At 32.6% G+C, this 26699-nt stretch overlaps 1 protein-coding gene across 1 annotated transcript in view; it reads right to left on the minus strand.

Moving 5' to 3' along the window:
* Positions 1 to 26699, minus strand: part of LOC140441438 (protein rhomboid-like) — a 246792-nt gene that overhangs the window by 10825 nt on the left and 209268 nt on the right. Inside the window, exons 5-6 of the mRNA XM_072532170.1 lie at positions 17681 to 17793; positions 9444 to 9561 (exon numbers count right to left, since the gene is read on the minus strand). Coding sequence (XP_072388271.1) covers positions 9444 to 9561; positions 17681 to 17793 — 231 coding nt within the window. The remainder of the gene's footprint in view (positions 1 to 9443; positions 9562 to 17680; positions 17794 to 26699) is intronic.

Genomic DNA, 26699 nt, shown 5'->3' on the forward strand with positions numbered 1-26699 from the left:
TAAAAGTAAAGAATTACAAAATATGATGGATCAATTAAATAGCGAATCAACAAAAATAGGTGTACAAATGAATGATAATAAAACGAAAATTATGACCAACCAACCAGAAGAATTAATAATTACGATTGGCTTGGGTATCCTTCGGAAAACTTTCCTATATACTAAAAAATAGAAAATACCCCCAATATTTAAAAACAAGAGTCTTCGATTAATGTATACTTCCTGTTCTCACCTATGGTTCTCAAACTTGGACGTTTACAAAGGAAAACATGGAAAAAATAGCAAAGACCCAAAGAGCCATGGAAAGGCAAATGCTGAACATCAGGCTATCAGACAAGAAAAGAAATACTTGGATCTGAAACAAAACAAAAGTGACCAATGTATTAACGCAGATAGCAAAACTTAAGTAGAAGTTCGCTGGACATACCATAAGACAGAAAGACGACAGATGGAATAAGATGATTATACACTGGAGTCCATATAGTTACAAACGAAAACGAGGAAGGCCACAAATGAGATGGTCAGATGACTTGAAGAAACACGCAGGCCGGAAGTGGATACAAACTGCCTACAATAGAACAGATACAAATCTGTTCGGTTTCTGGCAACGTGTTGCCATTTTCTAATCTCTAGGATAAGTCGGTCTCAACTCCATCTAACCACTTAATTCGAGGTCGGTCTGTTCTTCTTCTTCCTATAGGTGTTCCTGTCGTTAGCTTTTTAGCAATCATATTGTCAGGCATTCGTATTGTGTCCAGCGCATCTAAGTCACTGTGTTTTAAAGAACGTTACGACATCTAGTTCATTAAAGAGTTGGTATAATTCCTTTCGCTCGATTATTCCCAGAAGTCTTTCATACTTCTGCGTTAGAGTCTAGTTTTCCGCCCCGTATATGAGGACCGGCCTCAGCAGTGTTTTGTATATAATAATTTTAGTTTTTCTTTGGTTATTTCTTGAGTAAAATTGTTTTTGGAGTCCAAAGTATGCCCTAAGTTTTCATGCCCTATTGTCCAAAGTTTTCTGATACTTTATAGAGGGTTATTTTTACAAAAACTGAAATAGCTGCGATGAGCTCTTAAGGAAAACGGTTTAAAATTAAGTAGGTCAAAAGAAGAGTATTTGAAATGTTCATTTAATGGAGAAAGGTAAATAAAATCTTTTGACCTTTTGAGATACTCTATTATAAACTTTCTCAAAATCGATTATTCTCATATGAACCTTTGTTTTGTTTATTTCTATTTATTCCATAAACTAATGGAGAATTGGAACTGGTGACGATCTGTCTTGCATAAATCAAACTGATTTTCGTACATTTCTATTTCCTTACAGTTCCGTTTATTAATTACGTGTTCCCTCAATGTGGAAAAGCGATATCGTAAGTATAAAAGTAATTTAATCCATTTCTAAAGATGCATGTATCAATTCCCAATTTTTTTATAACCACGATAGCAGACGAAGTGACGACACAAAAATATTGTACTTTTAATTTTTTACGCCTTTAGCACCAATTACTAAGGATTCCATTCCATTCAGTTCACCTTGAAGGTGTTCTTAAATATCCTCTATTTAAGTTATTTCTGTCAATGATCACCAGAAACAAAGAGCATCTGCAAGGAAGCAATCAATTTCCTTCAAACCGGTGTTCTGAAACGTTTTCTACAAATACGAAAACATGTGTTCGATGGGGCACGCGTTCTTTTTGTAAGTGGGGAATTTCAAATGGAATTAAAGTTCAAAATTAGGAACACAAACGTACAGGATTATACGAAAGATACATGATGTGAAATTCAGAATGAATATTGGAAGAAATAATATTTATGATTTAGCATATAATGACAGGAATTTTAAATTTCAGCACTTCTACTAAACTTTTCCGGTAATTTAACAATGGCAAAAATATATTTCGACCACCGACAATTTAGTAGATATAGAAACACATATTAATAATGCCTTCTGTAACAACCAAAAATTTATTGCAACTTATTTTGATTTGCACAAAGCATTTGATATGGTTTGGCATCATAAGATAATATCAACACTGTAATCATGTGGCTATCAAAGAAATATACTTGCTTTTATGAAAAATTTTCTCCTAAATAAAAATTTCAAGGTAAAAGTAAACGGTCTTCTATCTAATGTGAGATATTAAAAAAATAGCACACCTCAAGGCTCGGTAATCAATCCGAAGCTTATCCTTATAGCTATTAACAAGCAAGATTGGACGCGGATGGCCGTATAATATTCTTAAAGGGAAACAATACGCAGAGCATGGCCCAATTACTACAAGATAAACTCGATAAATTTACAGCATGGTCTAAAAGGAGTGATTTTCAATTTGCTTCATCTAAAACTTGCTGCATCATATTCTCAAAGAGACCACAGCAGATAAAGGAAATACCTACTTTAAAACTTCATGGTCCGACACTTAAATATGCAAAAACAATTAAATATCTTCTTCTTCTTCTTCAGTGCCTTATCCGGTCCGGATGTTGGCGATCATCAAGGCTATCATGGTTTTGTTGACTGCTCTGCGAAACAGCTCCGCTGAGGTCATCCCAAACCATTGTCGGAGATTTTTCAACCACGAGATACGACGGCGTCCCGGTCCTCTTCTGCCAAATACTTTACCCTGCATAACAAGTTGAAGAATTCGATATTTTTCTTCGTTCCGCATCACGTGGCCGAGGTACTCAAGCTTGCGTTGTTTGATTAAATTAAGCACTTCTTTTTCTTTTGTCATGCGCTGTAGGACCTCAACGTTGGTGACATGGTCCACATAAGATATTTTCAGTATCCTTCTGTATATCCACATCTCGAAGGCTTCGATTCGTTTTTCAGTGGCTTGCGTCAGTGTCCAGGCTTCAACTCCATACAGTAACACTGGAAGAACGTAGCACCTCACTATTCGCATCTTGGTTCCCAAACTGAGATCACTGCAGCACAGCAAGGATCTCAACTTAATAAATGTAGACCGTGCCATTTCAATTCTGGATCTGATCTCTTGAGCGTAGTCCCATTGTACGTTGAGGGTAGTTCCGAGGTAAGTGAATCTGTCGACTCTCTGGATCTCTTCGCTACCTGCCATTAGTGCCCCGGGATCTAAATTTGTACGGCTGACAACCATGAATTTAGTTTTCTTAATATTAAGGTTCAGTCCGTATGTTACGCTCACAGTTCGCACTCGGTCTAGTAAGGCCTGCAGATCGTTTAAGCTGGTTGCTAGTAACACAGTGTCATCGGCGTAGCGGATATTATTGATGTATTCACCGTTCACTCGGATTCCCATGTCTAGGTTTGTGAGGGCTTCATTAAAAATCTCCTCAGAGTATATATTGAAAAGAGTCGGCGATAGCACACATCCTTGTCTTACTCCTCGCATGATCTTCACTTGGTCGGTCAGCTGGTCTTCGACCTTGACTTGAGCACGCTGGTTCCAGTATAAATTCATGATGATCCGAATGTCCTTCTCATCCAATCCAACTCTTTGTAGTGCGGTGACCATCTTCTGGTGCTGACAACGGTCAAATGCCTTGGCGTTATTAAATATCTAGGTTTATTATTTGATCGAGCTCTTACCTGAAAAAACCACATCAAATATATTTCAGCAACAAAAAAGACAAAACCTTTTGAAATATCTTTCTGGTATGAAATGGAGAGCGCCTGCTAGAACTTTACACGCATTATATAAAATCTGATCGGCTTCAAGATCGATTATGGATGTGATACTTACTCGTCTGCTTCAACAAAATTTTAGACACTATTCAAAATAACGCTCTTATGAGAGAGAATAATATGCGGTCCATTTAGAACAACTCCTATCATAAGTCTTCAGGCCGAACTCAGTGAAGTTCCTATTTTAACTCCGGAAATCGTTTTCATCGTTAAATATTTTAAAAATTCTGCAAAAATGCATAACCAACAAGTTGTTAGTAGGTTATGTTTTTCAAAATTGTTGATTGACTTGGCCTCGACCTTGTAGGCAATAACCTGCTTTTGGTGGAAAAAAAAAATTGAGAGTGGTGTTTTTACCCTCGGAATTTCAAATTCTGTTTTGTGTTTTTTTAAATTATTGGTTTATGTAATGTGTGCTTACGTAGAATATATTTTTGTGTATTGTGTGTTGCAGATGTATTGTCTATAAATTGTAGATGATATGTCTGCAACTACTTTTACTCCGCTATTGATGAAATGTTCTTGTTGTTCACTCCTTTTTTAGTATTGGCAAACAAAGCCTGCTACATTCTGCTGATGATTTTGCTACACATTTTTTTCAGTAAGTATGATAAGAGCTATATCTTTGACTTTTCTCTTTTTCATGTCTGTTTCTTTCATGATCATTGATGCATCTTTTTATTGTACTCTGTGCTTGTTGTCCCAGGCAAGTTTGCTAAGTCTCTGTTCTTGATGTATGTTTCATGTTAGTTTTACCTGACACTTAGTGGTCTTGCGGTTACTCCCACGTATAACTTGTTGCGTTCACAGGTTATTTTATACATGCAATTCTTTGATCTTTCTTGTGTGTTGTTGAGTTTGGTTTTGGACAGGATAGATCTGTGTGTTGGTTTTTTTGTATGTTACTTATTTGTTACTTATTGTTACCTATTTCCCATTCTTTTCAATTTTTCCGATACCCTTTACACATGGTATTATTGTAATCTTTGAATCTCTTCTTGTGAGTGTTCCTAGATTGCTTGTGGTGTTTTGTTGTGTCTTTTCTATAATCTTGTGTAAATTCCTTGTTTATAAATGGCAATGGGTATTCATTGTTTGTCAAAATCTTTGTTAGCAGGTTTTTTTCTTCCTGAAATGCATTTTCATTGCTGCATGTGCTTCAGGCTCTATCATATAATGATTTGATAATTACTTTTTTGAAAAACATAACCTACTATCAACTTGCTGGTTATACATTTTCGCAGAATTTTCAAAGTAATCTTTTCTGAAAACGATTTCTGGAGTGGAAATCGAAATTTCAAACAGTTAAAAATGCAATTTTCATTTTATAATCAATTGTGGTTTAAAATTTCATATAAACATAATATTTAACTTTAACAGCAACCTGTCCAAAACTAGAATAATAAGCTGTTTAATTACTAGAATGATTCTATTCCAAGGAAAACTCGTCTTTTCTTTCTTTTTAACATCGTTTTCTGTTATTGTACATATTAGATTTTTGTAGTTAATCAAATATGAACATATTACTCTTCCACCCTTAGGTGTACCGCCCATGTATGGCACGTGTGTTTTGTCTGGCTGCCGATTCGAAAAAGAAAGATATTTCCTTATTCCAAAAATAAATGAACATATTTTTCGACACATTTACCCTAATTTAATGGGAAACAGCACCGGGGGAGAGAAATGTCGCTTCGCATCTGACGCAGGTTTCCAAATTAAAGTGATGTAGGTAAGAAAATTGCTTAGACATTTTTTACCCTCGGGTTATTAATGTTTCTGCTATCGATAGCCCCTGTCAAATTATAAGCCTTAAGCAGGTATATTATAGGAACTTCTAATAGTGTGGCCACAAAAAGTGTAGGTGTTTTTTTTGTAGTTTGCGTAAATTGGCCGTCAGTAGTTTATCAGGGGCCCTGACGGTAGATTAGTAATAGAGAGATTTAAGCAGAGGGTAGTTGTTTGGAATAATTCATTAAATACGAAGATAACTCTATTGAACTACACGAATAATATATAATATATATATATATATATATATATATATATATATATATATATATATATATATATATATATATATATATATATATATATATATATATATATATATATATATATATATATATATATATATTATATAAGAGGTGAGTGTTTAATGCGACATTGGTCGATAATTTCATTATGGTACAGAATATCAAAAAAGAATGTAGGCAATGATTTTCTACAGGGTGATAAGTAACTACATGGTAAAGAAATCATTCAATTTTTTACGTAGACCCCCTGTATATTTTCTCATACTTAGATTCCTCTCATAATGCCTGTTCTGACAATATGGGATTTGACACTACTATACACCGCATTTAACGGTTTATGGCCATTTTAAATTCGAAATCACTATGAAATAAACACACTGTATATAAATAAGGAATAAATAAATAAGTATTCATTTTACATAATTAATCCAAACAATATGTTCTAGTTTATAAACAGTTTAACAGATACCATTGATAAATATTCGTATACAGGGTGAACTGCAAAAGAAAATTACGAGTTTCTTATATTTTTTAAATCTAAATACAACCCTATATTTTGTTTTTTCAAAAGATTGCATTTATAAGACTCTTTCATTTTTATGAAGCATTTCCTTTACCTACACCTATTTTCCACAATTCACAATTACACAATTCTTCAATCTCTTGAATGAGATGCCACAAAAAAGGAATGCTAAAATAACAATACATTCTGATACAGTTTATACTATAATCGATTGTGATCCAGAATTTCACATTTAAAAAACTTATTTTCACATTCAAAGTTTATTTTGATTTTAGTTTTTATTTTGCTAAGGTTATTTACCTCTTTAGTTGAACAAATAGCTTTTCCGGACGGTATTTATAAAATATAATGGTAAATTTATAAACGCCAGGAACGTATCTAGATCAGTTTGAATATTTCGGGATATTTATTATTTCTGTATAGCTTTTATGCTTACAGTATATTTATTGTCTGATCGACGGCATGGTTATAGCTAGAGACCTGAATTGATGCAACAGAAAATAGAGCAAAACAATTTTTTTAGGAATATGCGTAATATATGCAAATATGCAGACGTTAATTATCGTCTTGTTAATAAATTTTCCATTTAAAAACCAATTCATATAATAATAATAATACTAATCTAAAATGCCTTCCTGCTAGTATTTTATATAGATTATTAGAATTAAGTCGTATTTTTTTATATAGATTAAAACTGGAGTAAGATTGAAATAAAATATTGACATTTATTTATTTTAGTATAAACAAAATAACAATATTTTAAGAAATACAGTAACCATACATACTTATAGTAGATAGGCAACTTCACAAACTAGTGTTATAATTTGTTTTCCAAAAATTTGCAATTAAAATATTATATTTTCAATCTTTGTATAAATGTTTATAAATTGAAAAACTTCTTTCAACATCAACAGAAGTTATTGGTGCATTTTTAAACTTGAAGGCAGTAGCTAAAGATTTGGTACACCTTGATGAACTTTCGTAACTTTTTCTAAAATAGGAAATCCTGAGTTTTTGTTTAAAGCTTATTGCAATTTATTTCCTACAGATGTGCCTACGTTTCCTTTAACCATACAAAAAGATTCCTTAACATGATTAATCAAATAGACTGATGCACAAAGATTCAACTTTATTTTTCAAGTTTTTTTATGTCCTAAACAAGAAATTTAAAATTTAAGCTTATGTATGCTAGATTCTGAGCTAAATTAGGTAATTGAACGAGGCGTTTACATTCCTCCAGAGCTCCTGACTGTAATAAAGCTTTTATTTAATTCTGCTTGTAACCGAGTGCTCCATCCAAAATAGTCACTTACAATTTTAGAGCAACCTTGACAAAATACGTTACCTCCATTCAGCTTTAATTCAGGATTGGTTGAATCCAAGCAATTACTTTGGGCATCGCGATATAAACAAATTAACGAAGTGACAGGGTACGTAATAAAATTACACTATAAATGCAATTTGAAAATTTGTCTCAATACACACGTTTACACTGTTTGACGCGAAAACCATAAATGAAACTAATGTAAATTTCGGATTCATACAGCTACTTATTCCTTAAAGCTTCACCGACACTTCACACTTAAAACACAGGTTGTATTATTCGGGGAATTTGAATGAACAATTTCGAGAAAAGGACGACACATTCAGAAAATATAGGCATACCTACATTTTTTATAAAAATATGCAGATATATGCAATTTCTAATAAAAATATGAATTTTTTGCAAAATATGAGAGATATACAAAAAAATACATTTTGCACAATTATTATATTCCGGTCTTTAGTTATAGTACACGGGTTGAGTTTACCGAAAGTACAAACTGATTATAGCTGCAAATGTCAAACATGGAACAAAAAATTTCGGTTTAGCAGTGTTGGCATGTTTTTATAATGTAGGTGCTGTATGCTTCAAATATAAAAAGATAAAGCATCAGAAAAGTACATTTTGTTTATATTATGTTATGAATTCTGGAATTTTTGATTTATATGAAACAAGAATGAGTAAATATTTGTATCTTTGGAGATTAATTGGAATTAATTATTAGAATTTTTTTTTGTAGTTACCCTTTGATAGATTAGGGCATAGATTTGGCAATCGTCAAATCACTATAAACGATATGTACTTTTTAAAAGCTTTCTCTGTTTATATTTGAAGCATATAACAGATGCATTCTAAAAACATCCCATACTGCCAAACCGAAAGATTTTAATTCTTGGTTGACATTTGCGGCTATATTCAGCTTGTACTTTTGGTAAACTCAACCTAAATAGCACACGTTTTGATTACGTAGACACAAGTGTGGACAAAGTCATTAAAAATCGTTTGTTAATTTGTAAGTTTTGTATTTTTATGTGCTGTCAAATATTTTAATTTCAAATGTTGATTCACTTACGATCATCGTTCCATACTATTTTGGATTGACTAAACTAGATTTTAAAAAAGATTTGAGAGTATCTGTACCATTTCAAATATTCAGCAACAAAAGGCTATTTGAAATTAAAATGTACTATATCCCTTGAAGATTACCTACAGCTATTAAACAATATGACTATTTTCAACACACTTGTACAACTCTACATACTGGGAATTCAGCAAAAAAACAATTAAAAAAAAAGAAATCGGTTCGAGGTAGTTTTTCTTATAGTATTTGGACATATTTTTTAAAACAGCTTCTTCTCAATTGTACCGGTGGTCCTTTGATTTGTATTGCGCCCTGTATTATTGGCGTATATATTTAACAGGAATGGGGAAAGTACGCTTCCTTGGGAAAAGCCATTGTTGTTACTTTCTTTCTCTGGTTTTTATTGGTTTTTTGTTTCGTTCTACAACATTTTCTTCGTAATATTTCTAAATGCTCAAGTACTACAATAACATTTAAGCAAATATACGAAGCTTCCAATGAAATTTATGCATTAAACGAAACACAAGTCACAAACGACCTATAATCAACATAAATTCTCACCGTCAATGTAAATAAAAGTGTTGACATAATTTGCAAGTGACAGTAGAAGAAAATGGGGACATGAAGATCAAGAAGATATAGAAGAAAAAAAAACAAAAAATATATGGCAATTACGCAGCACATAGAAAAAGAAGCGAACACATTTGCATAACTGTACGCTGGAGATCAACCCCAAATTGCAATAGATTCTCAAATAATCTACACAGTGACGAAAATAAACTTATAACAATAACAAATTTATGTACTTACTTCGGCTAAGGTAACGGTGAGTATAAAAATAGGAGGAGGACAACACGTGTAGTGGTCGGCATAGTATTTTCTATCTCTGTCATCAGTCAAAAACTCATTCGCAACTATGGTAACCATCCTGAAAAAAATATATTACATAAGTAAATTTATCTGGTTTAAACCTAAATGAAAAGCAATTCGAGGCAGCCACCCGTAAAAGGAAATATGTGACAAAAAATATTTTGAATAGGGTCTATATAGCATTATACCTATCACTACACTTTTTACGAGCAGATGTTTAGTTTCAAAATGATGACTTTTTCTTCAAACATAATTCAATTGTTTGATACAATAATAATTAACGAAATTGCCGTATATCGTACACGGATTAAAATTTTTTTAACTACTTGTTATAAACGTATTGAAATCATCTTCGGTGTCCATCTCTTTCTGTAGTTGGTGCGTGAGTTAAAGTAATCCACGCATTGTATTATTGCTTCTGTTATAGAATTGATTATAATATAGCATATCCTTTCATTTATTGGTTTAAAATTTAGTACGTTATGGAGCTTATCATCTTCAATTATCAAACTTAGGCAAATATGCCCAGAGCATATTTTGCATATTTTATACAACTAGAAACCTTTTTGCATATTGTTATATATGTAAATCGAAGCAAAATGCACAAACACTAAAGTAATGCCCATATTTTCATACAACCCATTTAAATATTCTCAACATTTTACAATTTATAAAAATCCCTGTAACAACAGGGAGAAATGCCCATTATTCGTACTTTGTCCCGTATTCGAAATTTTAAAAAGTATAGATTATATTCGGCATTTTAGAAACCGAAAATAGACGGACGAGAATTAGTTGCTTTCATAGTGTGTGCTCATGATCTAAATTTAACAAAACACTGCTTAAATAATACATATTTCATCTAGAAGAAACAAATATATAAAGAAGTTATAGGGTTTAACATATATCGTATGTCAGGGTGTATTCTCTCAGCTGATCTGATGTATTTATTGGGCGGTTTAAAAGAGAATATCACAAAATTGTCATTGAAGCTGATGTTTTTGTCTTTCAATTAGACGTAACACTAGCTTAAACTTTTTGGTAATTGAACGTATAGCATCCAAGCTACCCAGTTTTTCTTTTCATAAAAATTCTATTGATTTTCTGTATTACATATCTCTGGCAGATCCAGATTTTAATATCTCTCGGGATATTGACATATTAATCGGCACAGATCTTCTACTCATTACTTCAAGGAGAAACCATCCACATAGGAACTAATTCTCCAATGTTACAAAAATTGAAATTTTGTTGGTTCCGTTGAGGTCCTTGTAAACCTTTATCACGGGTATTATGCAACATTGTCACTTCCTTATCGTTAGAAGAGATTTTATACAAGATTTTGGTAAACTGAAGATCTAATGGAAATTAAGTGATGATCGAATGAGGAACAAATGTGCGAAGAAAAATTTAATATCACGGTTAAAACGCAAAGTGCGTTAGATTTATCAACAACAACAATTAACAATGTCAATAATTGATTCTACGTCCTTTTTTGGAAAATCATATCAGAATGTTTTGAAACATATGTATGCTATAGAATGCCGTTTTCGGAAAAAAATCAAAATTTAATAAAAGCCTTTACTCGGGAGTTTATGTAGGAATATAAAACTTTTGGAAACATTTCAAGGGTAGAGGATGATACAATCAATCACACTAACGTGTTGTACCTCCCTCATCATAAGGCATTTAAGGAATCGAAAGATTATCTAAGTGTAAATCTATTAATGCTCTATATTGAACGATGTTACACTTGTCAAACCTACTGTGCAGGATGACTTAGTTTCTATTTAATTACGATTTCGTATACATAGATACGTAATGACTGCCGACATCGAGATAATGTATAGACATAGACAAATGTAGATCAATGAGGAACAACGTATTATTTGGCGAACCGACGAAGAACAACTTATAAAACATACATTTAAATGCCATAACATATTGAGTATCATCATTTGCCTTCTTGGCAATAAGAGCTTTACAGCAAGCTGGAATCGATTGTCAACCAATTAACCCAGTATCCTCTCAAATTATACTTAAGACTTTTACGTCGAAACATAATTACCGGATCAAATTCCTCTGCTACGATTGCTCTAATCGTGGAGTAGAGTTAAAAAAAATGTCTGTGAAGGTGACTGAGATAAAAGAGAAATATCTGCAGAATTGGAGAACATCTTCAATGCTGAAAATTTGGACGACACTATAAACAAAATCTCCGAAAAATTGTTAAGGCACGCCGTGTCATCATTTGTTTCAGTGTAGGAATTCACCTATCACACCTACGAAGCGTTTAGCCTTGAAGTTTCAATTTGTGATTTGTAAAAAAAATAAATAAAGAACAAAATGAAGACACGCGGACGGAAATAGAATAACGGGCATTCTAAGTGAGAGCATAATGCTCGATACATTCAAGTCCAGACTTGTTTTCGTATACAAATAAAAGTAGAGTTGGTGAAAAGCCACCGGCGAGCGCGTTCTCGCCAGAATTTCGAATATAAATAGGCCGGTACTTTTTTAAATAAACAAATCGATAAACAAAGTCAATGAAATTTTCCAGTACAGAAAATCGATTTATAAATAAAGTGTGGCTTGGTGCATAGTGAGAAAATAACAATCATACAAGACGGTAATAGATTCCCGGTAGGAAATTTTAGGAAGAAAAAGACAAATTTTTGTTCACAAAATGAAAAAACAAATGAATAAGTTAGGATATACCGTCCACTTACAAGTCCTTAACCCGGGAACGATTGCGCTTAGGTTTGATCTAATCTTACTAATATTTTATTTCGAATATTTTTATCGACTACAATGATGATAAAATAAAGAAAAAGAAAAAGTATTGTCTGGTAAAAATTAATTGGAGTACCACCCTCCCTATCAGTGATAAATATTATTTATCCAATAAAATTTCTTGTATTACTTTTTATGGAAATTATATTATCAAGTGAGCATTGCAGAAATAATTGATGACGTTAGTTGATTGATTTAATTTAGTTACGTGTCAAAATGGTTCGCGGAAAGTCTTTATCTAACAATTTAAGAAATTCCATATTTGCGAACCATAACAAAGAACTTTCTGGAAGTAAAATTGCTGAAAATTTAAGTAATCCTGAAGGAACTGTGCGAAATATAATTTCACAATGAAAAAAATTGTATAACTTCAAAGACTACCGGAAAAAGATGAGCTTGCTCTTCGAAGACTTAACAAGGTCGCTGAGTTTCTTCTCGAGAATTGACTGTAAAATGGGCCCACGCTGTTGGTAGGCCGATTTCAAAAGATACTTGTTTTGAGGAAAACGAAAAAATTGGGATATGGATTCTACAAGGTAAGTTTTTATAAATACCATTTATCTAATCTCAAATATTTGAACTTATTATCTCACTTTAGACAGAGAAAAAACCACTTCTTACAACGAAACAAAGAAGAAAACGGTTTTTATGGACAAAACTGGGTTCAACGTCAATGGGATTCAGTTATTTGGAACCATGAATTAAAGTTTGAGATCTGTGTTGGCGATACACAAAGTGGAGATATTCGAATGCCAGGAGAAGAATATCATAAAGATTGCTTTACAAGAAATGTTAAGTTTCCAGCATATGTGATGGTGTGGGACTGTATGGTCTCAAGGATTTTCACATTTTCTTTTCATTGATTATATGTACTGTCAATGCTGCGAATTACAAAAGTATTTTACAAGAAGAACTATGGGCTAACTTCAAGCAGTCCTGATCTATCTCCTACTGAAACTATCTGACATCAGATGAAAAAAACACTTCGAATTACACCAGTTCGCACAATTCCTGAATGAAGCGGTAAATTTCAGCAAATTTTGAATAACTTTCAACCAGACTACTGACAAACATTAATAGGCACTATGCCAAAGAAATTTATGCCGTTTTAAAACGTAAGGGTGACTCCATATAGTGGTAACGCTGGCTAAAGATTTGGTCCAATTCATAAGCGTCTGAGCTCGTACATAAAAAGAGGATTAAACAAGCATTAAGGGAATTCTCAAACAATTGCATTGGAAAATTAAAAAAAACTAACAAATAGAAATTCAATCAAAAGAATAATCATAGTACTAATCATCAATTATTAGAGTTGACGCATTAAACAGTTGTATTGTATGAACCTTTTCTTCCTTATTGGGCAGTATTTGCATCGAGGTTTAGGCTGCTTTCTGAGCTGGTTGAATTTTCGTAATTGCCTGATATTGGTTTAACCTAGTAAAATTTAGAAAATGAATAGAAACCCTTTTTTTTAAATTGTTTTGACAGATCGGATGTATAACTTCTTCTGATGATTTTATTTGAGTATCTTCTCGATAACTAATCTGACTTCTAAAATCTGATAGCACGCCTATTTGTAGGCATCTTCCTCAACTGCATCGTCTTCATGATATGTGGAAAGAACGGAATGACGTTCTTATTTTTCTTCGCTAAATGCGCTGTTGGAATATTCGGCTTATTTTTACGTAAAGTACCTATCTAAAGTTATCAAATTTATAACTTTAGATAGGTAAAGGCATCGATAATCTGGCATCCAAAGCATGCCTCGTCGTTTGCAACCTGTCATTACTGCCAGAAGAGGGAATAATCTATGTTACAACCGAAACTAGTAAAAAAAGAATCATAATTTCTAAAATAAATCCAAATTACGGGATGACCTAATTTTATGCTCGGCAGTGTATTTATATATAATAATATATTTAAATATAAACATAAATCACCGATCAACCAATAAACGTAAAAGGTGTGATTAATGAAGATTGGTCAATATTGAAACAATTTATGAGTTTTAGAGACTGTTTAATAATCTTAGATCCGTTTTGTATGACGTAAAATCTGATATAGTTTTGCGTAATTACGCTTGTCAGGAATAAATGTACACGAAAAGTTATTATTCTGCAACGGTAAATTAGAAATTATAAAATTGCGAACTTATCGGGTTCAACGTTTTTTTTATAGAAAAAAATCAAGAAGTGACAGTTATTTAGCTATATTTACAACGAAAATTCTTATAATTAGTTTTTCTTTTCTGTCTTCTTCCTGTCGACTTCCACTGTTTTGTATTTTCTTGTCTGTGGAGATATCCCAGCCATGACAGTCTCTGACTTTTACATATCACAATGCAAATATGCAAATAAACATAGCAGAATGACTAACAACAAGCAAAATAAGAACGGAAAAACGAGTTAGATAGATTTCTCCAAAATTGTTTACTCTTGCATTAAAAGATGTATTCTTTTTCTTCTTCTTCTCGCATGCCTAATGTCCTATAAGAGGGTCGAATGAAGATTTGTTCCACAAATTAAATCGGAAAAACACTGAATTTTTTCAGCCATTTAAGATTTGCCGATGACTAAAGGGACTTCACGAGAATCTGGGAAAATCGATTTAAAAATGAATTTAAATAAAACAATTTTAGTCCCTAATTTTTAGAGTAACAATATCTCAACTAAAATATTTTATCCAACTTAAAAAGAACAAAGTTTAAAGAGACTAAAAAACATACTAATAGGAAACTCTAATCCCGGAGGCCTACTTAATAAATTAATTTTTAGTACTGAAAACTCTCCAGCCTCCATCACATTGACGCAACAATACCAACAATAAAAAATAAATCATAATGAAAATGGCAACCAACATTACAAACTTTTGGATCTTTACCTTATATTTCATTCTTAACACCAAAAACTTCTCAAATTATTTAAAGGATTAGAAAACATAAAAATTGTCACTAGAAATATTAAAACCATAGCACATTTATACACTAAACTAAAGATCCTCTAACAACCAAGGAAAGTTCCAAAGTAGTGTATCAAATACCTTACTCAGGCTATGATAAGGTTTATATAGAAGAAACTTTTCGTACATTACACAGCAGAATCATTTCTCACAAAAGTGATATATAAATCATAATCTTGTGCATTATTATATTGTGCAAATGACACATATACAGAAAAATTAAAAATGTATAAATAGAAAATCGGATATTGACAAATTAAGTATCATTCATTGTTACATATTAGCGTATCAACAAACAATTGGCATAACATCCGTAACATCATAATCTCATTTTCTATCGACATCCCAACATTAGAAAAATTCATATATGCTTGAGATAAATTGACTGGACTAATTTATTTTTCATTGACAATCAAATTAATAATAAAAACTATTGTTACTGGTTTGCTTTCCACATAAAAGAACTATACACCATTCATATTATGCCTATTATGTATTTTAATTAACCAAACATGATAATAATATAATTTAAGGAGAAATTTTAAAAAAATTTTAATGTGTGTGATTATACGTTTTGTAAAGTCAAACTTATTTGTAATCTCACGACTATAAGTAAAAAAACTAATAATTATAACTACATAATTTTTATTATATATAATAAAAATTATGTAGTTATAATTATTAGTTTTTTTACTATATGTATATAATATGGTGGTATTGTGGACTGTTAATTTGAATATCAAGTAATTGATTTTTCTTGGAGTACACTTCATCTAAGGTTTGCAGATGCTATTGTACTAATAGCTGATAGGATAGATGAGGCCAAAGAACTTTTAAATCAGCTCTACCTTTCCTCGCTATAAGGGGGATTGAAAATAAATATATCTAAAACCCAGATGATGACAAATCTTGTAGTCAGCGAAGATATATGCATAGGAACAAGATCCATAGATCAGGTAATGGCCTATAAATACCTAGGTCACGAGATTCGTATAGGAAAAGATAACCAAACCGTTGAGCTTCTCCGTCGTATAAGACTGACTTGGGCAGCCTTCGGCAAGCTGAACCATATTTTCAAATCGTCTGATATACCAAAATGCCTTAAAAGAAAAACGTTTAATCAGTGTGTTTTGCCAGTGTTAACTTACGGTGCGGACACGTTGACCATGACAAGGAGAACAGTTCAAAAGATTCGTGTGTGTCAAAGGGCGATGGAGCGTGCTATGTTGGGCGTTTCACTACGAGACAAGATCCCAAATCGCCAGCTACGACAAAAAACAGGAGTGGCTGATGCAGTAGAGAGAATAGCAACACTGAAATGGAACTGGGCAGGTCACGTGGCTCGAATGACAGATAATAGATGGACAAAGCGGATACTGGAATGGAGACCAAGAGATGATGCCTACCGAAGCAGAGGTAGATGGAATAATAATAAAATAGATGGAAAATTATGAGGGAGATCTATGTCCAGCAGTGGATAAGCGAAGATTGAATGATGATGATGATGATGATTATAATATATGGCGTAAGAGTACAATTCATCAAACATTTTGTGTATGAATCATTAGGAACTTATAACGTTATTTCCGCATATTCCCTGCTTCATCAGAGTATCTTTCCCGGATTATAAGAGTAAACAAGAGTATTCAACAGTTTTATCCTACCAGTTATGACATATTGAATGGACAGTAATGGACACCTTTGAGACTTACACAGTTATCAGCTAATGGATTAAGAACAACACAGGAGGTCATCGAACGAGCTATTAGGAGTTTCTCTGAGAAAACATATACGAAATGTGGACGTACGAAGCAGGACGAAGGTGGAAGATGTAATTGGAAGAATTACGTAAATCAAATGGAGTTGGGTAGGACACTTGGTACAACAAAACAACGAAAGATAGACGGGAAACACTGTACATTGGAGACAACGTGACCACAGTCGTAGTAGAAGAAGATCACAAAAACGGTGACTAGACGACATCAAAGCAAAAGTGGGGAGAAACTAGCACCACGTAACACAAAACAGAGAAGAGTGAAGAACTCATGTGGAAGCTTTTGTCCCGGAGTGGATGCAAATGTTGAAGAAGAAAAAGATCATCATCAACAGCTAATCCATCCATCGTCGGATGTAAGCCTCCCTTAGGTGTGTCCAATAATTTGCTTAATGGCATCAGTCCATCTGGTTTAAGGTATGCCTCTAGCTCTTTAATTTGCTCTAGCTCTATGTTGTTTTGTGAAAATTTTTGCCTTTAAGTATTTAGTAAGTTTGATTTAAAGACTGTTTGTGATCTTCCAAATGCTACCTATGCTAAGAAACATTCTATATTTCTTGATATGTCTTTGTATGTATATGTTCTTTGTATGTCTTTATCTATTCTAAACAGAGTTTAAATATTTTCAATGGCCAAATTGACTAATATATACCTGCGGAACAATGGCGGCTCCACTAGCAGCAGATGGAAGTCGTTTTCTGACGAAACTTCGCGATCTCGATGATGGACGGCACATTTAAAGCTTCTCGAGCGCTTTCCGGTCATCTGCAACAAATAAATGCAATTAAACAAAAATGACTTTTTCACTTTTTATGATTGTTTAAAAAAACAAAGCAAAATCAACTGAATGTCTTCACTGATTTGTCATAGGCTATCCCTCATATATCTTTTAAAAATAGCTGTATAAGGTGTTTACCTGAAATGGATGATTTTTTCACAGATAAATAGACAGGTTTAATTATACAAATCTGCCGGTTTGCTTATATTTAAAGCGTAAAGTAATATATTTTATTGTACGTCAAAATCTATTAAAAATAAAGTTCCACAGGCAATGAAAATAACTAATTATTTATCAACGAGATACAATTTGTAAAGATGCCCGTGTAACCGTCGAAAACAAAAAAAAGGATAAGAGTGGGGAATGCGATCATCGCAAGGCGTCGCGTCGTCGCTCGGTCCATATTTAATTAGTCGTCTGTCGGCCGATCGTACCTATAACTTTAAATCTGTGGGGATTTAATTTAGTTAGGTTAGGAAGAAGAAGAAGGCGTGCATCTTAATCATGCCGCATTCCGATCTAATCGAAATAAATTATGAGCCAAGTGGTGGGCCTTTCAGTGGACCTGATGGGCCGCCAAGTAGTTAGCTGCTGCTGCTGCTTCTTCTCTTCGTCTAAGACCCTCCAGACCGCTCGCCGAGTACTATCTCTCTCGCTGCTTATAGTCCGAGAGATACCACATCTCAATAGATAACCAGTGAATAAGACAAAAACAAATACAGTAAAATAAAAATTTACTTACGATTGCGATATCAACTTTTTTTTCCTTTGCACAGCCGTGATATATGATTATCATAATAGGGTCGTACCACACTATCTTCAAAATTATTCAATAAACCGTTTTTGAATGTCTTCAAAAAACTATACTATATAGGGATCAGTCAATAAGACAAGGGTAGTTATAGAATATGTAAAAATGAATAGAATAAAGTAAGCCAGACACAAAAAAAACTTGGTATTGCATTTCTTATTGACTTTCTTTTTCTCATTATCAATTATTCAGTTAATATTTATACCTCCGACTAAAATCCGAAATCACATTGCGATTGTACTTCCAACATAACATATGCTGGCAAATCATGATGCTATAGAAAAAAAAAACAAAAAAGTAAATTAACAACAATATGGGACAGACAGAAAAATGAAAATATTGAACAAGAAAGTATAAAAACCAAAAATTAAAATACAACACTAAGGACAATATTAAATTTGATGACGAAAGCAAGGAAAAAATAAAAAAGATAACATAACGTCCAAAGATCAGGGAACAGGAATGTTAAAAAAATATAAAATAGCTATCGCTGCGATACAAGAAATAAGATGGGAAAAAACGGAAGAAATCACAAGAGAAGAATATGTATTTATGTACAGTGGAGATGGAAAACAAGGCAAGAATGGAGTGGGGTGTTACATAAATAAAAATCTCACCAATAACACAACAAAGGTCAAGACGATAGACGAGAGGATCGTCACACTGAGACTAAAAATGGAAAAACACTATATAACACTTATGCTCCATCTGAAACATCCGATGCAACAGAAAAAGATGAATTGATTGGGAAAAAATGTACTGAAAAGACCTAGTCGGAAACGGAACTCTACACGAAAAAACAAATGGCAATGGCCACAGAATCTGTCAACTACTCGCAGCAACACTAAATAGCATGACTTTCCTATCGACAAAATTTGAGCAATCAAGAAAACATAAGGCAACCTGGAGACACCCATCTGGCAGTGAAAATCATATCGACCACGTCCTAGCAACCAAAGAGTTAGTACAAAAAACAAAGCTAAAACAAACCCTAAGAAATTCAACCTAGAAGCATTAGAAGGGACCGAAGAGAAAAATTTGAAGAACAGATGAGTGAAAATATATCCAACCTTATAAGCCGATCCACAAACATAAACGAAAGATTATGAGTTAAAAGCAAAATAAATGAAACAACAAATGAAGTAATATGAAAGAAAAAGACAAAAAGTAATAAAGAATACATGGATCAACAACCTATCAGAACAATACAGGAAAGAACACAAAATAGGAGAAACAAGCTAATACAACCAATAAAAAGAAGAAAAATGACTGGTTAAATAAAAAGCTAGAGAATATTGAAAACGACAGAAAAATTATAAAATAAAACAACTTTACAAAAAATACGCCCAGCATTAAAACAAGGATAAAAAACCTTAAAGGAGATATTGTATTTGAAGATAAACAGATTAACAGAATATGGGAAGTATATTACGAAAAAATTCTATTCACTACGAAGGCAACACACTACGATGAAGAAGTAAGACCAATAGTACAAGATGACAATAAAGCAGAAATTCCCACAAAAGAAGAATTACAAAAAGAAATTAAAAACCTCAGAAAAGGAAAAGCAGCAGCAGAAGATAATAACAGTGGAATTAATAAAATAAGGATGAAGAGAATTACACACAGAAATAAACAAACTAATATAACAAATATGAACACAAAACACACTACCAGATGATTGAAACAAAGGTGTTATAGCCATTCTCTGAAAAAAGCTCTGTTTAAGATCTCATTTGCATTGTGTTTGTGTTTTGCTTATGTACATATTGCAGTTATAATAAATATAAGAAAAACTATAAAATGTACATAATTAGAATATCTGTGAAGGTTAAAATTATGTTTCATAAAATGTTGCTAATTATAGTTCATTGTTTTTGTAGCCTTGAATTGTCAAAAATTTACCCGCTGGATATACCTAATGAATTCCTAATACATTATTAGATGTCATTGCCTCTTGGTTAGAAACAGGAAGTAAAACTGAATGTTATGTTATAAATTACCTTGTCCTGGTATAAATTATATCACTAGATAACATATTAATTTATCTCTTTATGTTTTTAAATAGGTTCATACGTATTTAAATGTATTTCCTTTGATCTGCGTCATTTTTAATTACTTTCTCAGAAAAAAGGCAGAGTAACATTACCTGGTGTTTAATGCAGTGCTAGTGAGAAATACTGAAAAATATTTAGAGCTAAGACTGTAACAGTGAAGATAAACTCATTGCAGAAAAAGCTTTAAAAATTAGTAAACAAAAATAAAGTATCAGAACGTTCGTTCGAAGATCAAGTAACTACTACGAAAAAAAAAACTATTTTAAGTATCTAGAATGGCTATTATAGAATACTGCGCAAAGAAGTAGTGATGCAGACAGTAGAGTTAGAATTTGATGGTGAAATGCAACGAAGCGAGTGGCGTTTAGTGTGACAGAAAGATTGAAATTGAAGAAACTGAAAGGGAGTTTCTATAAAACTACCGTAAGATCAGCTATGATGTACGTAGCTAAAGATTGACCAGTTAAAAGGAAAGAAGAAGAACGAATTCGTGTGGCGGAAATGAGAATAGACGGATGAGTGGAGTTACAAAAATAGAGTAAAATTAAGAATGGAGAAATGTAAGCAAGGAAGTCAATCCCGCGTAAGAATAAAGGCACAGAGAATTATGATGACTGTTGAGTGATGGACTTTCTCTTCCTCTTTCAGGACCTACTTGTGTAGTGATCAACAATTTTGAGATTCTATCGGTTTTAACTCTGGCCAAGCCATCTTAATCTTTTGTCATTTAGCGATGGTTGCGTTCCAATTAATTCCCCCTCTTCATAGTTGACAAATTTTGTGTTAACTATATGCTGACTTCGTCTACAGACTTCATTTTCATTCTTTCATTCTTAAACAGCAGGAACACTTGATAGAAGTTCCTGCTGTTTATTTACAAAATTCTTCAATATTCTTCAGTTTTTGTTCCAAAAATGATTTTTTTGCCTGGGACCTTCTTTGTTTCTCTTTTTTTTATCATAAGTTTTTGCTGTAATACTATTAATCCTCATGTGATTTATTATTCTAACCCTGTTTCGCTCTTCTATTGTCTTACAGCAATCCTCATCAAACCAATCTTTTTGCCTTGTTCGTTTATCTATTGGTACTACCGAATGAGCCGTACGCTGTAGTAGATGATTTTATAACATACATCGTAACCCAAACACAAAGAATTGGACTAGGAGAGTAAAAACTAACGGGACTGAATCCAGTAAATAATAAACTGGGCATCCCATACATGCAGATATTACATAGAATATTCTACAGCTTTATTAATAGCAATATTTTTGTGTTCCTTATATTATATTTGTAAAAAAATTGTACATAGAAATCTCCAGCGAGCTCTCTGACTATTGCTCTAAGGTGGTAATCAACTTTGGCGACCAGCGTCGGCTCTTTTCTGACGAAAGAAGGAATCGGTCAAACTCGAAGAATCCTATAATTTCCGCCACCCGCAGTTAATGTATCTCAAAATAATTATTGATGAAAGTTGTTAACGAGAGGCAAACACTTTTCCGAAAAAAAAAAATCACAGGCGTCTGAATGATTGAGGTGGTGACCGACAGCGTTGGGGGAGGGTTTGTTATTGACAGGCTTGTGTGGTTCCCGCTGATGTATTAACCGACAAAAATAAATATTTCAGAAGATAGAAGCTTCATTTAGACCTTATTTTGGTGAAGATTTGACAGATTTTTATTTTTGGTATTCTTGACACTTACTGGGACTTCATTAGCAGCGATAGCGTTCGCTATCTTTTTGTTTTCTTTTGGGTTTCTGAATTTTATTTCGGTGAAAAAAGCATTACTTATTTATAATATTTTTATTTTTTATATATTCAGCATTGCAAAATTGGCGAAAAATAAATTTTCATATAATTTTATTTTTGTTAAATACAAAAATACACCAAAAATAGGAAATTAAATAATTTTATAAGTCACAACTGTAAAATCTCTATTCCAAGCTTTTTATTAATATAGTGTATTTCTTCGTTGAACGTTCGTGTAAAAAATGTTTTTTTCAGTGAACAGTATTTAGATAAAATCAATAGCTTTCGAGATAAATGAGAAATTGTAAAGAAAACGGAGTGTTCTGCCTTTTAAGAGGGTGGCAAAAAATAAGTAATGGGCTACAAGATAGCTGATGTAGAATAAAAACACCGCCATGACCAATATTACTTATTTAAAACCTCAGTACTGATATAAATTGTAAAGATTCATGAATAGGAGGTTCAAGTAATTTAGTAAAGAAAAAAATTAGTGTTGCGAGTGTAAAGGTTAACCGTCTGCAAAACAGCAATTTCAAGATTGATTATACACAAGATTGATTATTATCGCAAAAGTAAACATGTTGAAAATATGACATTCAAAAGTAGCTGAGCGTTACAATTTAGTCTATAATTGTGTCATGACTTTTATGGCAAAATCTTACTCTCTAATTATTGTTTTAACGAGTCAAGTGGTTTATTTAATGGGAATTTGTAGACTAAACAATAAAATATCGACAAGAGTATCAAATACACGTCTCAAGAAATTGTTGTTTTATTAAATTTTTTTATTTGCTTGTATTTTTTATTGATTATATTTAGGTAAAAAGGAAAAGAAAAAGTGGTCAAGCTTCAGGACAGGAAACTCGTATACTAACAACGTTTTTCAATAGAAAAAGGATTCAATATAATAAATATGAAAATTCTACGCAAGGTCTGTGATACAGTTCCTGTAAAAATGCCCTGGACACTACAAGAAACCAACACCAGTCACACTCTTATAAAAGCCCTTAAAAATTATGACCAATTTGTCATCATCTTTATACGTTAAGCAATTTATAAAAAGAATACAAAAATATCTTCCAGTAAGAGCTAACCATACAAAATCCTGTAGAAGCAGAAATACGAACATGAAATCTGTACACATACTTGGGATTTGAATTTCCGAATAAAGCGAAAGGGAATATGTAAAGAGAAGAATAACTCTTTCAATCTGCATTAATTTACTGATTTACCATTCTGAGCTGAGAACGTCAGACTATTTAAAAAATATGAAGTCAAGATATTTGAAGTAATTTGTTGATGCTGGTGGGTTGGAGATATCCATGATCGTAAATCCACATCCGAATGTATACGAACCTATATTTAGTACAGAAGTTTTTTGGGTAAGAAAATTAATATTATATTTTGAATTTGAATCTGAATTATTAACTTAAGGGTGTGTTGAGATTATCATCATCAGCATTGGCTCTTCAACCCATAGTAGCCCTTAACCTGTTCTAGGATCAGCTTCCATCCCTTCCTATCCTTCGCCTTGATTTTCCAATTTCGTACTTTAACACTCGTAAGTCTTCTACCGCCTGGTCCTTAAATCGGGCTCTGGGCCTGCCTCCTGCCTCTTCTAACTCCATCCGGTCTTTGATTATAAATGTGTTTCGACGTCTCCATCTCATTTAGTCTCTCTGTTGTGGCCTAATCACTACGGCATATTTATTTTGATGGACCTACCAATACTACGTTTACTATAAAGACGGTAAAGCTCAAAATTATATCACCTACGCCCTAATTCATTTTCCTGTAAGCCTTAATAAATGTTGAGTGTTGAGTTAAACTATGAAATAACAGATAATGTAGCTAATATTTTTACGAAATCTTTGGGTTTAGTTTCAGAAACCTTAAGTTTCAGAAGCTAAAAAATAGTATGTTCCTATTTTACATAAACTTTGTAAATGGTAAAAAGTGGAAAAAAATGTACAGGATGAAACCCATTGTAAAAGGAACAAAACTAAAGCAAAGATAATTTACGAGCGATCTGAGGTCGGAAATCAGAAAGGGGTGTTTTTAAGGGTAAAAAACGGTTTATCACGATTTCCGGAAAAACTACAAGTTCAATGGAAGAAAGTGAAACTGAAAGTTACTATGCAATATATTAAATCAAAATAAGAGGAAAAATAATAATTTTAAATAAAAAAAATTATAGTGCTTTTGGGACATAAAAATGTAAGATTTAAGTTTCGTCGAATTTTTTTTTTTTTTTCGTAGAAGATAAAAATAAAAAATCAAAAATTCGATTAGTTGAATTTTTCGCACAAAGTTTGAGGTTCTGTGAACAAAATAAATAAATAGAAAAGTTGTAGATCTTTTTGTTACCTACAACTTTGCCATTTAACTTTTTTCCATTGGACACAAAGTTTTGCCGAAAATCGTGAGACACCGTTTTTACCCTTAAAAACTTACCTCCTTCCACTTCTCTACTTCAGAAAGCCCGTAAATTGTTTTTCCCTCAATAACTTTTATATTCTTTCGTTTAAAATGGGTTCCATCCTGATACTGTTTTTTTTGTCTCAAAAATTATCGGTCCTGTTATAATAGTAAAATTATTTGTTAAGGGGGGTCTTAAATTACATAAAACAAATATTTTATCTTTAGATAATGTCAAACGTCTTCTAAATATTCTTAATATAAAAAAGACAGTAAGTTAATTAGGGTTAAGTTATTCTCAACAAATTCATCAACACAAAAGGAAAAAATAAATGTGCATATGTAGCAAAACAGAATTGCACGAAACTTGTCCTAATCAGGCGCCACAAAACCATAAAGATAACCAACACAAGCTGCCTAAAGAATATCTAATAAGTTAATTAAGATATCGTTATCGGAACATTTGAAGAGGAAACGACGACGCTTTGATTGAAGAAAACGATCCTCAAAGCTCTCAGAATGCGAAATCAATTACGACGGTGTGGCCCCGATAAACGAGTTTTGAAGAATTTTCGCTGCGCGTACTTAATAAAGATAATAATTGGACATGCGATGGGTTTCTGCTTAAATATACGTGTTTCCAGTTCCAGTCCGGCACCTGGCACTTTGATGATTAAAACTAAACGCTAGTGAGGCATCTGTACATCTCGGATCTTCTCTACCTAAGCAGCAGGGCCGGGTGGCGCGAGTAAAACAAAGGCACGTGCCTCAAATAGGAATTATCGTGAGGGTGTCCATAAAGAGCTCTTTTATGTTCTAACGCGGACGTATCATGTTCCCTTGTCTGAATTAACACTTACCGTTTGGTAGACGGTGACATTTGCATTTTAAAAATTATATGACTTGAATATGAATAGGTTATGTTACGTTAGGGTAGATAGAACCTCTGCACACATCTTTGGAAACTAAGGACCGGTACTGTGCGTTTTGGATGGACAGAAACTATTTTACTTTAATTATTTATTATGGAGCTACAAAATGTATTATGCAGTAAAAGTTACAAACTAAACGTAACTGACGTCACTCAAAAATTAAAAAAACAATTTTTTGAGAGTGGTATAAAACTATCTTTTACATGAATGGGGTATTTGCCGCCAAACAGTAGATAATACAAAGGACACCAAGCGTAGATTGCCAAGTTATCTGCAAAGATCTAAAAATAATATTTAGTGTTACCGTTTGGATACACATGTACCCAATTGGTAAAATTTGTTCTTGTGAGGTACAAAAGTGCATTACATTATGCTGAATGTACCCATATCGATTGTTTTGAAATTAAATTAAATAATTTTGTTTAAATTTTGGTTATTATTACGTTAAATGCCACAATTTGCACAAAACGCAATGTAATTTAGTACAGATAACTCAGTATATTTTCTGGAATTTAAATGTTTACATACTAAATGAACTCTGTATAATACTAAACACTAAATAATTCTTCACAAGCGTTCAGACTTGTGACAAGTTATGATATAAATCGCAATTTTCTTGAGTACTAAAGAAATTGCTGAAAACATCTATAAAGTATTGGGGTTCTATTTGGATGATTTATTAACATTTACTGACCATTTAAATTATATTTTAAGAAGATACACAAAAACTTAATTTTTTTATCGATTATCTAAAATGATGTCGAAGCAAACAGAAATCAATAATTCAACCTCTCTTTTGAGTAATATTCATCTATTCTGTATTTGTTGGACATAAATTAAACTGCTCAATTACAAAAACGTTAAAATAGAGTTACGTTAATCATTCAGAGGATTCCCAGAGGTACCCCGATAATATTTGTGTTAAAGT

This window comes from Diabrotica undecimpunctata, chromosome 5 (assembly GCF_040954645.1).
Source record: "Diabrotica undecimpunctata isolate CICGRU chromosome 5, icDiaUnde3, whole genome shotgun sequence".
Taxonomy (NCBI): Eukaryota; Metazoa; Arthropoda; class Insecta; order Coleoptera; family Chrysomelidae; genus Diabrotica; species Diabrotica undecimpunctata.